This window comes from Magallana gigas, chromosome 2 (assembly GCF_963853765.1).
Source record: "Magallana gigas chromosome 2, xbMagGiga1.1, whole genome shotgun sequence".
NCBI classification, from domain to species: Eukaryota; Metazoa; Mollusca; class Bivalvia; order Ostreida; family Ostreidae; genus Magallana; species Magallana gigas.
Window position 1 is genome coordinate 12,461,004 of NC_088854.1, and position 16,413 is coordinate 12,477,416.

Sequence of the window (16,413 nt, forward strand, 5' to 3'; positions counted from 1 at the left end):
CTCTGGATGAGCATGTTGTACTGCATGCTTCATAATTATGAACATCAAAATACCTTTTTTTACTTCTATGATAATTGCTAATTGTTCTAACATTGCCAATCTTTAATAATATAAACAAACTGAATATATAGAGACACTTGCATATAAATAATTTGAATATAGACTTCTCTGTTTATAAAATCAATACATACGCTAACACATTTTTCTAATTTTTATTTTCAGCAAAATAAAAACAATCTAGAAATTTTAATTCAATTAGACAATACAAATGTGCACCAATATGATATCATTAACATAAGAAATGAATTTACTGTAACAGTACATTTATACTACAAAATATTATTATACCATATAATTGACAATTGCAATTGTCTGGCTATATATCTTTTTAAAAAAATGAGCAATCAAGCATTGTTGTACTCTTGATTATTTATGTATTGACATTTTTACACATGAATGCTTAACTCTCTTTCTCAACAATCACTGTCTCTTTTAAATATGACATTTTTACACATGCAGATATAGAATTATGGGTTAAAAAATCAAGAAGCAATGTCCTCAAAAGTACTGTAAGTTCTAATAAGAAATGGGAATAATCCAACAAACATCAACAGTTAATTTTATTAATTTCAAAAAACAAAAATTTTGAGTACCAGGTAGCCAATCTATGCAGTGCTTTTTAATAAAGCAAACTAAATTATCATACACATGTAGTATCCAAACATAATCAACTAGCTTTTGCCAATAGGCACACATATTACAATAAGGATAATTAAGAATAAGAATTATTTATTTTAAGGTAAATAAATAAATACAAGGAAACAGAAAAATCTTTGCCATTTGATTAAATAATTATATTATAAATACATGTATCACATAAGGTGTATATTCATGTAATAAACAATCCTGATATTTGTTTGGCACACATGAGTACAAAAACATTAAACATTGCTTCATTAAATTAAACCAGTTTTTCATTGGAAAATTTCAACTTTTGGGTGAGCTAGCTGGACAGTCTGGTTAACACCATCAATGTTACAGTTTTGCAACTGACTTGCTGGGAGGATATTTTAAATTGCAGTGTTTTTGGTTGACAAACAGAAAAGCTTGCTTTTGCTAAAATGAAATACATGTTAATATATAACTCAACATCATATGTTAATACTTTAGGGATATAAGTAAGGTAATGATTTATTATTGCAATGTGCTACATATATATAATTCATCAATATCAGATATAATCATCAATGGGGAGAAGGAAACAAGTAGATTTCATAAGACCAACTTAATTTATGTATAGACTTATGTATAGACTTCTCCTATATAGCTTGTACACTGTATCAGTATTTCTAAGAGCGAGGGGAACCTAGCTGCCCCCCACCTCCCCCTTTAAATAAACAAAACAAGAAAAGCCTGATATCGGATGAAACAACAGAATAATGATCCCTTCATCCCATAATAAAGTAATGCAAATCACTTAAAACACATGGATTTGGTCCCTTCTTGTAGAAAATCTGTCGTCATCCAATGTCAGGAGTATCTAAAGCAAAAATAGATGTATTTAATACATGTAATATACATTAGCATATCATACATGTACAAGTAAACATGTATTAAACAAAGAAGTGGATTCCAGAATTTTAGATATGGTTGACCTGAATTTGACACTGGCAAACATTACAGTTACATTCATTTGATAGGAATTGGTTTTGCAACATGCATTATGACTTTATGAATACATACTACATGTAGTATATGAATGTACCAGCTAGTGTATGTTATTTTCATAATTTCTTACCAGGAAAGAGAAGAACAAAGCAATGGATGAAAGAAAATGCCAAATGTCATGAGCATCATAGAACTCTAGCAGTACACAGTCCTTATTTCCTTCTCTGGATTTGGAAGGAGTCAGCTATAACAAAAATGTATAACAAATTAGGTTCATATAGTTGTGAATGAACACCAACAAATAAGCTCAGTCGGACCTTGAACAGTGCAAAATATTTTCATGTGATAATCATGAAATTTACAAATGCACTGAAATTGATTAAATGTATATAGAATAGTTTAGGGAAAATTTCAAATAAATATATGTGAATTATAATCTAAGAAATTATGTCTTCTTACCTGCCAGGAAGTCAGATTAGAGAGGAAGAAATAGAGAGCAACAGCCCACACTACAAAGGCCCCCAAAATGATGAACATGACCAGGGAATGGATTTTTTCACCATACCTCAGCTGTGAAGAAATATAATAATTTACATTTAGATGTATATATTAAACATCATAAAAGCATTATTTTGAGAGTGCCACAGAACATACCTTCATTATGATGTAGAATGTACAATAGATCATAAGATTCCCTATAAAGATCCCCAACAGGTAAGTAGCAAAGTCTGAGGAATGGTACACAGCTCCATATACTGCACTGCAAGGCAAAATTTTACGATTAACAAGTGTTTCATTAATTACATATTTATCACAGTTGCCAGATTACCAAACAGATAATATTAAAATATCTATGCAAGAATACTTACATTACCCAATTGATTAAATTTCCAAACACAAGTAGAATCATTCTGTCCTACAGAAAATTGAAGGTCAAATCTTTATTGTTTATATGATGTAGCATAACATACTTCTACCTGCATACAGGCATATAAAAACAGCATATGAACCTTTTAATCATTTGGCCCAATATTCATGCAATGATGACAACCAGTGAACCTATTTACTTACTGGATACATTGGTCTCCTACACCTACACATGTCATATCTTACAGCAACACATATTCTTCTACATATTCCTCTATCTACAAAAACAATGCAGGTAAAAACATAATGTACCGACATATACATCTACATGTACCTCATACACAGGTAAAAACAGTGAAAACTTGTGTTCTGATGACAAGTGTTGTACCTATACTCCATCTTCCCATGAAGTATATGTGGACACTCAGAATTAAGTAGAAAAACATGTAGACACAGGCAAAGAAGATCCAGAAAACATTGGTCCCATAAATCTGCAATTTAAAATCATATGCTTTAGGACGAGTCTATAAAAATTTTCTACGGCATTCTGTAAATATGGATTTTTTTCACATGGTAACATTTTGAAATCCAGTTTGAAACAAAGCAGTCTTTAAGAGTAACTTTTGTAGAAATTAAGAATTCCCGAAATGTGTCATTAATAGTGTATTACAACTGTAATACACATGTACCTCTTTCCAAATCAAGCATATGGCAAGATGATCAATTTTACCAAAATTCAGTTAGGATAAAATTCATAAAACATTTCTTTAAACATTTTCAAGTTTAAAATAGGGGTAAGGGAGTTTATACTGCGAAGGCTTCAAGGAAAGGAAATGGGGAAGGGTAAGTTTTAGATAGACTTGTAGGTGACAAAGATACGCACCACTCCAATGACTGCAATGAATATAACACAGGCCATTAGAAGATAGGAGGTGTGTGCTTTGGCACTGATGTCTGGATGCCTGGTCTGGTAGATCTTTAACATACACAAACAGGCAATGATGTACATGAAAGACGTATCTACAAAAGACAGTAAAAAAATGTTCAGTGTTCATTGATACAGCAACATGTAAAATTATCACAACACTTCCATAAAGGTGTTTATAGCATATTAATTTTTTTTTTCAAATCACGGATAAAAATATAAAACCTTGCTATGAAAATTTACATATAATTTCATTAAGAGATCCTCATTTTCGTAAAAATTTTCATAATGTAACAAATTAAAGAAAACAACTAGTATACAGCATACCAAACTGAAAGTTTGAGTAATTGGGGCAGACATGATAGCAGGCACTCATGATGCCCTCCATGATCAGAGCCAGCCCCATAGCGAAGAAGAGTCCAAAGTGCTGGGGGATCCCCATCTCCTTCTTCATCATCTTCTCTCGTTGTACAGCCATGTTGTATATCAGCTGTCTACAAATCATTTAAAAAAATTAAGACATTGGACTGCAGGACCCATTCTCCATGAACAACAACACAGAAACACAGACTATTTAGAACTGTAAGGTAAGATGTGCATCATGTATACATGAAAATCCTTATGACTGCTCTTACCTTCTGTAGACCAGCAACAAGAACAGAATTCCCAGAGACACATATCCAATGTTGCTGAAGATGTTGTTGAACGAGCTGACAAGACCCCAGGGGTGAGCACAGTTGAAGTTGTAGTAGCAGATGTCCAAGTTTCCAGTTACATTCAATACCTATAATAAAAATCAACTTTTACATTCAAATGTGAAGAATTTTAACTACCAGTAGTTAATAGGTCATTCATTTTTTTTTTATTTGTATGAGTTAACAGGATCAAATCAAAGATCCCAGGATATACTTTATCTGCAAATGGTATCATAAATCACAACGTAGCATTACAAATGCACTCCTATGTTGTAAATCGATGCTTTTCATGGCATACACTGAACAAGATTTTATTGAACGTACATCTTGAACATACCTTTACCAGCTAGTACATACTGGTACATTTTACATTACATACCGGTATATATGTAGAGCACTTACTTTCTGATAAGTGAAGACTAGCTGCAGTACTGGCAGTCCATAAAATATCGATATTGCTAACAAGTTTCTGAAATCAAGAATTTAATTAATATACTAACACATGAAAAATATATATATTGGTAGTCATATTTTCAGTTCTAACTATTCAGTTGTAATTATTGGACGTTTTCCTGTGAAGCAACAAAAGCACACAAAAAAGCTTTACCATATATTTTATAAATATTAAGTTACACAAAAGATCCAGTTGACTCACCTCCAGTAAATAGTGTAATTTCTCGCTTGTTTCTTGTATTTTTTTCTTGATAAATCATACACAAAAAGTTCTGTCTGAAAATAAAAAAATATACATATTTGTATGCCACCACTTTATCTACATGAATCGCTAAGCCATACCTTAATTTAATTAATCAAAAATTCATCTAGGAGATAACTAATAAGTTATGAACTATGATGATGAAAATATTCAACTAGAGACTTATTACATCGACATAATTTGTTTATTTCAAGAGGAAACATACATGTGAAAATTCACATGTAAATTAAAGGACGAACAAAATATCACTAAATATCACTGTTTGTTACAAAGAGGTAACTAAGGTGGCCATCTTGAATTTGATGCCAAGCATAAAATATTTCGGCTACTAATATCTACATAGCAGCTAGGCTAGCTTACCGGTCAACTATGAAGCCCTACATGTACATAGCAGCCCAGCTATATTCATTACAGGGCAAGGTCACCATCTGATCATTAAAGGGCAAGGTCACAGTTTGAAATCTCATTTTTCCATTTTTAATCTTCACACATTGCTTTACTAGGATTTATCTAATGATCCAAAATGTGAACGTCAGTTGTTGAGTTTGCAAGTAAGATACAGAGCTCACAATTCTTTGGTCAATAAACACATTCATTATAATCAAAATACTTTCATCGGTTTAGAATTTTGAAATTTTATAATATTTGGCCAAAAATATGTTTTAAAATTTTTTGAAAAGATAAAAATTACAGAGGACCTAGTGGGATTTGAACTTATATGACTTGCAGATTTCTTGTTAAAACCCTCTAATCGATTGTGCTATGCTGTTAGGTAATAATTTCCAGAAAGAAAAAATTATCAAAGTATATTTGATTTTATTGTTCATTTTGATAGGAAGTATGTTGATCACAATATGGATGTGTCCCATACCAAAAATAAATCAATGAATATAAAATTGTGCAAAAAATATCAGTAATGTATGCAAAAGGAGAAATTTTTCTTCTCACCTTTTTTGTAATTATGGTCTATTCATTTATGTACTACATGCATTACCACTATATATATATTACATATATAAGGATTAGGGTATAGATAATATATCTTTGGTTTTCTATTTGATGGTCAGTCAAATTTTCTACAGTACTGGTCAATTAGCAGTATAGGTAATGTCCCATAAATAAATGTACCCATTTGTCATACATTTGTGAAATTAGGTTAGCGCTGGTAGTTTAAAGTTGCGTGTTTTGTTTGCTGTGAAATAAAAATATAAAAAGAGACGACAAAAATAAGAGACATTTAAATAGGACTATCCATTTAAAAAATCATAGAATGGAGTATTGTTTTACAAAAAAGATCCTGTCTTATCTCTCTACAGCAGTTTAATTTTCCAAAATAATTGAAAGACACAAGGAACAGAAAATCAATAGCTGTAGCTATCTTAAAGGTCCTCATTCACAAAAGATATATTATTATGCAGAACCTTTGAAGTGATTTGCACAATTGCACTACACATCAAGATATTCTGTTCGGTTCTGATTTTTATTAATACGTGTCTAATTTAGTGCGCAATATATATATGACGAAAACATGGCTAGCACACAGCGCAAAAACTTGTCACGATCGATGTCAACTGGCCAAATCAACAAAGGTTATGCAACAGAAACAAGAGGGACCAAACAATCTGTGAAGAATGCTGTAAGTCCTACCAAAAAGAGAGACATTTCAGTGAAAGCCACCAGCAATTCTGTTGAAACGCAACTGAAGCAATTATACAGAGTGGTGATGGGAAAGGAATTAGCCAGCTCTTCATTGTTGACTTGTGCTAGGGAAACTCTGAAGACAGTGCAAGATTGTGTGGTACTGATGAAGTTGACTATCCCTGAATTCACTGATACCTATTCTTTAACAGAGATTTTGGAAAATGTCCTTCAAGAATATGAAAAAATTAAAAATGAGCTACAAGAGAAAGAAGCTTATTTAGAGACAAGTAAATCTTTCTATACTGAAAAAGTTAAGGAAGCAAAAAATGAAGTCCAGATTAAAATTCTGGACTTGGAATCTAGCAAGCAGGACAATGAGGAACTCAGGAAAAGGATGTTGACTTTCCAAACAAAGATCACAGATTATGAGAGCAGGATGAGTCAAAACCAGCGAGATCTCAGAGCCTTGCAAGAAGAGAAACAGACTGTGAGTGAGGAAATGCAAAGATGTTTGAAAAACATTCAAAAACATGACGAAGAAAAAAAAGAACAAACTGAAAAGTTAACAATTCTGGAAAATGAGAATCAAAAATTGAAGGAGGAGCTCAAATCACTGAAAATCAGGATCCATAATAAAAATCTGAATCTGCCAGAAGAAAAAGGAAGATGTCATTGTAAAGTCCAAAGCTGGATCTTAACTCATCCACCAGAAGATACTGACAATGATCATGATGGGATTTCAAGACCATTGTCAGGAATCTCTGCAGGAGCCATTACATCCATCTCTCACACAGCTACAGACTATTCACATAGACCTGTCAGTAGTCGAAGCGTTAGATTCAGTTGTGCAAACAGTGACACTTTAACAAACAATTCTCAACTAAGACCCAAAAGCTGTGGAAGTACTGGTACATATTTCAGTTGTGCTAACAGTGAGTCCACAATACTGACTGAAAACTCAAAACCAAGTGAAAAAAACATGCTCAGGAGACTCAGTAAAGATACTGATATCAGCTTTGCAAACAGTAATCTTTCAAAGAAAAAATAAAAACTTAAAAATCATTAATGTGCTCTCTCTCTCTCTCTCTCTCTCTCTCTCTCTCTCTCTCTCTCTCTCCTAACATTTTACTGGTATATCAATTTTGTTACTTTCAAATAATGGGCAGTTCCATCAATTCACAATATCAAATGTTTGGTTAATATTAGTTTAATTTTTTCAGGTTAAATTATGAATCTTATTTAATATGTTTAACATACATTTTAAAATTATAAATGTTCTATTTTTTGTATGTCACTTATAATTCATATATTATGAATTTTTACAATTAAATTATATTTTTCAAATTTAAAACGACAACAAAACTTAAGACAAATAAATGTTTCATATTGTTTTCTGAACTGGGGGTCATTTTCTGAATTAATGCAACATGATCATTGAACTGACTTCTTCTCCATAGACACTTACAAAATAATCAATGACATTTTTCACTAGGTAATGTGTGATCCACCTTAAACCTGTTTATGAAGTACTGGGTATTAGGATGCACAGTGACTACAATATAAGAAAATACACATCCCCCTTTTTTTTTTGGGGGGGGGGGGGGTATAATGTAATACAATTAATCCTCTGATATTATGAGAAGAAAGTGATACATCTTGCCATTCTTGTATATCTTACCTAACAGCTTTTATCCCCAAGTTACATGTATTATATATCTATGGTTTATTTGGAATGACAGCAGCCATGTTTTTCACCAATCAAAATGAGATTCGCATCATTTGCAAAAGACATAAATCACATCATACTTAAAAGGTTTAGTAAAAATCAACCCAGCAGATCTGAAGAAGACACCTCTTTCTGAAAGGTTTACCATGATATCAAATTATGGCAAAAAGCAATCAGGGTCTTAAGGGCAAACTAAGCTATATTGTCATTTCTTAGTGTCATTCCATCTAAAAACCAAGAACCAAGTTTTTGTTTCTTAATATGTCTCTTTTATTCAGGAACAATTTTGCTTCATGCATGGTATCTAAATTCGTGAAATTAACCTTTTTGAGTTTGTTAACCGTTTCATTTCTATCCACTACCTGCAACTACTGTATAAGGCTAGGTACCCACCTTTGTCCTAAACACATCCTTTTCTTGATCAGCGTCTTTGAGGAAGTCAATATCGTCAGAGTCAATAGAACTGACTGAGTTTCCATCCAATCCCCTGGAAGTACTGCTGGCTCCTGTTGATGCATTATCTCTGATCATTGTGTTCAGCAAGTCATTCTGATCATCATCATTAGCTACAGGATAAAATCATTCCAATAAACTTATGGTGCAATCTTTGTAATATTATACATGTATTTTAAAACAATAAACAAAACAATACTGACATACAGGTACTTGATACATGTACTAAATCTAGTATAAGTTAACAGAATAAAATTTTGTATGAGGTTTTCATATCAGGAGAGCAGTTTTCAATGCCAAGAATATACTTGAAATAAATTTTAAATTATTAAATAAAATTAACGTTTATTGGACTGCTGAGAAAGATGCAAAATTAAAGCTGTAACTCGATCTAGACTAAATCAGAGATGGAATATTAAAATTATTTTGCTAAGAACATGACAGTACTTGATATACAAAAAATAAACTTAACATTTTCTTTTTGAGATGTACATTTATAGGAAACTAATTCAATTTTCTAAAAACCAGTGCCTTGTTTTCTTAGTCTATTATCTGTACCTTGTCGTTGGAATGAGCCATAGGACTGTGTTCTTGGGTTAGAGTGTAATGGTCTCACAGGACTATCCATATCATCTACAATGTCGGTCAAAATTTGGAATTACATGGGCACACAATATGCAAGTGAAGTATAATAATACTGGCATACCCAGTACTGTAGTTCTTTCAAGAAAAAAAATGGAACAAAATAGTAATTAAGCCTTCTTTGTAAATTATAAAATGGCAAGTAACTCTATTACCGGTAGTATAAAAATTATCACAAAAAAATATAAAATAACATAGCAAGCTGAGCATGCAATGTGGCATTTCTGATTATAAGCTGTTTTTCATGTAAAAATGCACTAATTTAAAAGGTGCATGTCAATGTATAATTTCAATTATATTATACCTGAGATTTGGTCCAAGTTTGCTTCTGGAGGGTCTGGGATCATCCATATTCCTCGATGTTTTGAGCTGTAATGTATAATACACTAAATGTACTAAAGTTATATCAAAATTCAAAATTTTGAAATGCCCTACTGTACACCAACTATTATGTACTGATAGATAATGTTAAGCAAATACAGGAAACAGTCAAGGACCAGTGAATGTGAATATTTCATTACTATTGCCTTACCATCCATGGTAAATCACTCCGATCAAGAAAGCTATTAAGTAAAATGATCCAAAAACAGCTACTGCAAACACCATTCCCCAATAGTACTTGTCACCTGTAAAATCAGATACCAAGTGACACAGGTGTGATTCAACAGTAAAGACAGAATTAGGGAAGAGGGGTTGTCACATAGTGGTAGGTAACTATTCTGTACTTACTGCTAATGGTTGTCTTAATTTCTAGGGTTACAGTCTTTGATCGTGTGATTCCTGGCAAGGAAATGGTCTCAATTTCTGAGGAACATGTTTTGTCCAAAGGTTTCAGAACAAACACAACATAGAATGCTCCATTTGGGTAATCTTCCCTCTAACAATGCAATCCAAAACAAATCTTATCATACTTTCAATCAAACTAGAAAACTGACCAGTCAGGAAGGGCCCTGCTATGACAATTAATATAGAGAACTGAAAAAAACTTTGAATTCCATCCTCTTTATATTAGCAATGATGAAAAATAAATGCCCGGTATAAGATGTAAAGAACTGCAATATATAGGATCTCATGATTTTCATCCAACAATTAAAGTGTTAAACTGAGGGGTAAAAATATAAAAGTGCAGCTCATGGAATGAGAGTTTAATTTGATTACCGGTACATTTTTAAAAAAATATGAAAATTATAAGTAACAACTGTATTTTTAAAATTTCAAGATAATTCCTGAATGTCCAAAAACTCTAAATAGTAACCTTGTATCTGCATAAAACAGGGATAACCTCATGTCTTATAAAAAAAACTAAATTAAATGTGTATTTAAAAAATATTTAAACAGGTGTTTTATAAAATGCCAGCCTTCAGTGGTATCACCCAAAACAAACATCAGTTGCAGACAAAGGTCTTCATTAATTTACATATGACAGATAGAGATAAGCCTCTAAATTTTCTGCAGCAGGCAAGATAATTAATCCCAGGGGGTTAATTGTTCTGCTCTCTCATCCTTTTCTTCTAAATTTACAATAAGATTTTTTTTTTCAGAAATGAGAGAATGGGGTTATTATATCTGATTACCTGTTAAAATTAACAGCATTAAGGAAGAAAAAAATAAAATAAATAATAAAAAAATAAAATAGTGAAAAAGGATATCTTAATATATATCTTGATTTTAGAATAAAATAAAATTTTAACCAAAATAAAGTATGAATATTATATTTTAAATCCATATTTCAAAGAATGTACACAATACTACACATCATTCAAAATTGACCTTAACTTCAAAACAAAGTTCATTTGCAGACACAGTAATTAATCTCAATGTGACAGATAAAGATAAAGCTTAGGATTTTCTTCCTGTACAATATGGTAACATTCTCAGCAGTTATCTCTCTTTGCCCATTCATTCTTAAGCAAAGTTAAGGAATCTACCCCACCACCCCAGCTCCAAACAAGAAGACATAGAGAACCAAATTTAGCATCAAAATATGTATTTCTGCCTACTGAACTACCATACAAAATTTGAACTTGATTGGGCAACCATAAAAAAAGTTATTAGAAAAAAACAGAAAATTTGTGGACAGAAGAGTGACAGACGGACAGACAGATGGACGGACAGACAGTGATTACTATAGGACACCCGCAAATCCTTGCGGGGGCCCTAATAATTTTTAGTATCATTTCTTCTTAACTATTTGACAATTTTAACTTTTCATGCGAATGACTTTTAAGAAACATGTTACTGTCATTACATATAATATAAATACTGGTAGGTAACTACCCGGTATTGAAATGTTTGATAATTTTGAATCTGTCTATTCAACAATTTCAACTAGTATACCTGTATCTGTATAGCAGCCTGTTTGGTCATGGTTTGGTACTTTCCTTCAAACTCCACATCAACATTCATATCATACACCGGACACTGAAAAGTTTAAAATCATCAGTCAAACAACAGGGAACGACAATGAACATTCAGACTAGAACATTCAGACAACAGAACTGTATTGATTATATGAGTCAATTACCAATGGCTATCATGATTGACTGAGAGATTAATTAATAGGTGACACATAAGCTATTAATTAGAATATGTACTTTTTTTATCACAGACTTTTGGATGTTCTTGCAAAATGTTCTTGCTCATGAATAATAGTTGGTTTCAACACCAATTGACAATTGCATCATTTAGGCAATATTTTCCTAATTACCATAATCAATATTTTTGGGGGATCAATATCACATGGACTTTCAACTTTCAATTATTATTTCATTCATGAAAAAGTCCACAAGTCAAAATGAATAAAGAGAGGTACCGGTACATATATACAGTATATGTATTATCTACAATGCCAGAATACTGGACTTCAGTCAGGAAATAGGGAAGTTTTTTTTCTTTCTCACAGTAAAATCAGTATTTCTGTCACATGGTGAATACAAAAGAGTAAATTGGCAATTTAGTCATACATGTACGTTACCTGTATTGTTTGTATTGACATTACAGCACACTTTTCATCCTCCGATGTGGCATGGACCAATACAGAGTCTATGCCCGCTGGGAAGGTGTACATGTAAAACTGTGGCTCAGAGGGAGTGAAAGAGATCTCTCTTGGAACTCCGGTACTGATAAATCAAAACCAGAAGTAAAACTTGTACTAGATGCTCAATGTAGAAACCATCATAAAAATCATATTTTAACAAAAAACATCTTCACATATAGATTCTAAGAATTCCAGTGCATGTTGTTCATATTTTAGTTATTAAACACAATTATTCTAGAAGTACTTTTTAGTATAACATAAAGTTAAACATAAAATAATTTGCAACAATAATATACAAATGTATTAATCATATAAAATACCTGATTTGAAAATTTTCCATTTTTGCTGCTTTGAGTGTAAAATTAAGAGGTTGCTTGTTGAATGTTGACACATCTACGAAGAAGCTCTGTTCTGCTGGTATCTCTGGTCGATGACTTGCATCAAGGGGACATAAATTACGACTGATTGTCTCATACGGTGTTGAAGTATTACTACAAGTAATTTCAATGGCCTGTTAATCTTCCATAGAGATCACATTGTATTGTATTCACAAAATTTCTTAGAAAATTGATATTATTATACTTCAATTTCTTTTCTACAACATACTTTACTTATGTTTATTAACATACATAATAATAAATAATATGTATCTTTTGGCTATTCAGGGTAGTTAAAACTCAACCTCTAAAATATTATGTTTTTAACCTATTCTAACGGCCAGTGTTTCATTTTATGAAATGATTTCAGATGTAAAACATCTAAAAAATCTTCTATTCACAATATCTTCACTGTTTGAATTACATTTTACATGTACGTAAGTATGTGAACAATTTTTATTGTGTATACGGTACCTATATTCAAGAAACAATGGCATTGTCCATGACAGAGTTCTTTGTTGCTGTCGTATCACCACAATCACAGGGAAGGACCTGGCATCCCGTTTAGGGTCTGCGTGTAGTTCTGTTGTGATTCTGACAGCCGTAGTCTGTTAAAAACACGAAAAGTCAGAACTGCTGAGTATCAAACAAAAGTCAATCTAAGAACAATTTGTAATTTTTTCTCCATCATATTAATACATGTATCATAGACAGGTGCAATTTTATTCAAATACTTTTTCCTCTTTTATTCAAACATTTTCTCATCTTGACGTATTTTTTTTGTAATAATTCCACCCAGAAAGATTATTTGTATGCTTTATGGTATAAAAATCCCCCCCTACAAAACATTAACAATATACTTTCTTTCAATTCAATAAAGAAAATACAATTGAAAATTTTAACTATAAATGAGTTTTTTCAGAGATGCTTGACTTTCAGATAAAATCAGTTAGAAATTGATCCAACATACAAGTGACTGACATCAATGACATATATGTCCTGGAGCAATCAAAGGATAATTTTTTTAAACCAATAGAGAAGTGCTTTTATAATCAAAACTTTACTTAAATTTTGCTTCATAATTCAAATACACCCAAAACTAGAGTGGACTTTGACAATATATGATAAATATACCTCTTGACTTAAAATTATTTGTTTCCTTCCTTTTTCTAAGGGAGTAGAAAGTTAAAGTTTTGGAATATATAATGCCTTTGATATGACACACACAAAAAGAATAATCCTAATGTACAACACCATCAGCAAAGGCCCTATAAATGTTTGCAGTAATTTTCCATTCAACATGTCACAAAATACGAATTAAAGAGCAAAACTACATTCTGAGTCCCTTAGGGTCTAACAAGATGAAAAGCACAAGAAATATAATATTTCCTGGTAATTTTGTAAATGAAAAGTCTAAACTTCACAGGTGTTCAAACTTATAAAGAAAGAAAAAACACTATTACTTCTAGTGCATATTTGGGCATTGATAACATCAAATTCTAGTCAATGAGCACCGAGACAGAAAAATCAAACTCCCAACAAAAAGATTCACTATACTCATCTCTCTGAGAGGTGTGTCCTCTTACTCATAGCACTGGCGTCGGAAGCAAATTGAAAGTGGGGGGGCTAGACTAATTCTTAGAAATATTGAGAAAAAAGTAATTCCCAAAATCATGGAAATCCTAATCCGTGGGGGGGGGGGGGGGGGGGGGGGGGGGAAATTTACTTACCCGAAATTTTTTTTTTTCCCCAGAATTCCTAATCCGGGGGGGGGGGGGGGCTAGTATGCTTCTGAATCCAACTTTTCAATCTTTCAAGGTAAATTTAGAAACAATTATCTTTCCTGCGAGAAAAATTGGGGGGGCTAAACCTTCTATCATGCTATGTTTCTAATGGTAAGGTATACATTTGCAAAAAAAGTGGGGGGGCTAAGCCCCCCCTAGCCCCCCCGGTTCCGACGCCTATGCATAGTTACAAGCTTTACTGGTGTCTCAAGCATAGTTATTTTATCTATCTAGATTTTTATTAGTTTTAAATTTAAAGGCCTTTAGCTTCGCATGAGCTCTCGCATACGTTGCACGATGTCTCACATTCATTGCATGCAATTTTAAATTAGTGGTCGCATCAAATATCCTCAAAATAGTGGACATGCACACTATTCAGACACCACCATTTGATAACATCAAATTCTAGTCAATGAGGATTCAAACTCCCAACAAAAAGATTCACTACTCATCTCTCCGAGAGGTGTGTCCTAACTCATAGTTACAAGTTTTACTGGTGTCTCAAGCATAGTTATTTTATCTATCTAGATTTTTATTAGTTTTAAATCTAGAGGCATTTAGCTTCAAATGAGCTCTCGCATACGTTGCACAATGTCTCACATTCATTGCATGCAATATAATGGTCGCATTAAGTATCCTCAAAATAGTGGACATGCACACTATTCAGAACCACCAAATGTGATTCAAATTATTGCAATGCAATGCACAAACATTAATACAAATGTCTTACAACATTTTTGTGTACTCGCAAAAGTGTTGTACGAAATTTAAATGGACATAATTAACTGACCTAAAAAATTGAAATTATGGTATACCCTGTATCAGCTAACCCTCGACTAATATCAGCCCTTAAGCCTCTGGCTGATTTTGGTATCTCAGACAGAAACAGGGTGTACTATGGAAAAGGGGATCCAATGTATTAAATTATTCTCTATAAACATCTGGAAAAAGCTCAATAAATTATTACAAATTTCAAAAATATTCTTCTCCTGATTAAAGGCATGAAAGACCAGATACATGTTTATGTTTGTTCCTGCAAAACGTTTACAACAAAGATTTACCTTATTCTTCATTTCTCTGTACGTAAATTTATAGATGGCCTCATTTGTTGTGTTAATGATGGCAGAGTAAGTTTTGTTGAAATCAGCATTGATGACATCTGTGACAGCATCATTCGAACTCGCTGCCGGTAATATTCCAATCAAGGTAAATAAACTTAAAACAGAATACATTACAAACGCAGACCGCATTGTTTCTCCTAGATGCAGGCGCTAGAAGATCAAACTGTCGGTGTCATTGTCACATGTTGTAAAACGTTCTATGGAAAACGATTATTTCGATCTCGTGAGGTGAAAAAAGAAAAGGTAGAGAAAATATATGCCAAACCATTTAGGTGCGATTTCTTGTTACTTCATTACTTGTTAGGGGTAAATTGTTTGATGTTGCGTTTTTCGGTTTTTGTATGCTGAGCATTCAGCTAACTAATAATAAACCTTTCAAACAAACATCTGTGTAACTTCGACGTAAACAAACCAAATACTCGTCCTTTTCCGTAACCGATTTTTTTCGTACTTACGGAAATGGCCGAGTAGACAAGGTAACCCCCCCCCCTCCTAGATTTTTCACAAAAATAAAAAATCTAATATATGCCTCGGATATATACGAAAGACGAATAGGGCCACTTTTAAAAAGATCTCAAGTAATTATACGCGTTTATTATCTCGTTATTACGAGAAAAGATCTCGTAATAACGAGAAAAAAATCTCGTTATTACGAGTTAATTATCTCGTTATTACGAGAAAGGATCTCGTAATTACGAGAAAATATCTCGTTATTACACCTTAATTATCTCGATATTACGAGAAAAGATCTCGTAATAACGA

At 32.5% G+C, this 16,413-nt stretch overlaps 1 protein-coding gene across 1 annotated transcript; it reads right to left on the reverse strand.

The window, feature by feature from the left end:
* Positions 1-198: 198 nt before the first annotated feature.
* LOC105336111 (SID1 transmembrane family member 1) lies at positions 199-16,054 on the reverse strand. Its single transcript, XM_011440295.4, has 22 exons — positions 15,592-16,054; positions 13,221-13,354; positions 12,690-12,860; positions 12,307-12,451; positions 11,670-11,753; positions 10,062-10,209; positions 9,865-9,958; positions 9,637-9,701; positions 9,249-9,323; positions 8,631-8,803; positions 4,811-4,884; positions 4,558-4,624; positions 4,096-4,244; positions 3,788-3,954; positions 3,419-3,555; positions 2,924-3,026; positions 2,740-2,813; positions 2,538-2,584; positions 2,323-2,428; positions 2,128-2,238; positions 1,799-1,912; positions 199-1,540 (listed from the first exon to the last, which is right to left on the reverse strand). Exons 1-22 carry the CDS (start codon positions 15,778-15,780, stop codon positions 1,478-1,480), a joined length of 2,490 nt encoding a protein of 829 aa, XP_011438597.2. The 5' UTR covers positions 15,781-16,054; the 3' UTR covers positions 199-1,477.
* Between the last annotated feature and the right edge of the window lie 359 nt (positions 16,055-16,413).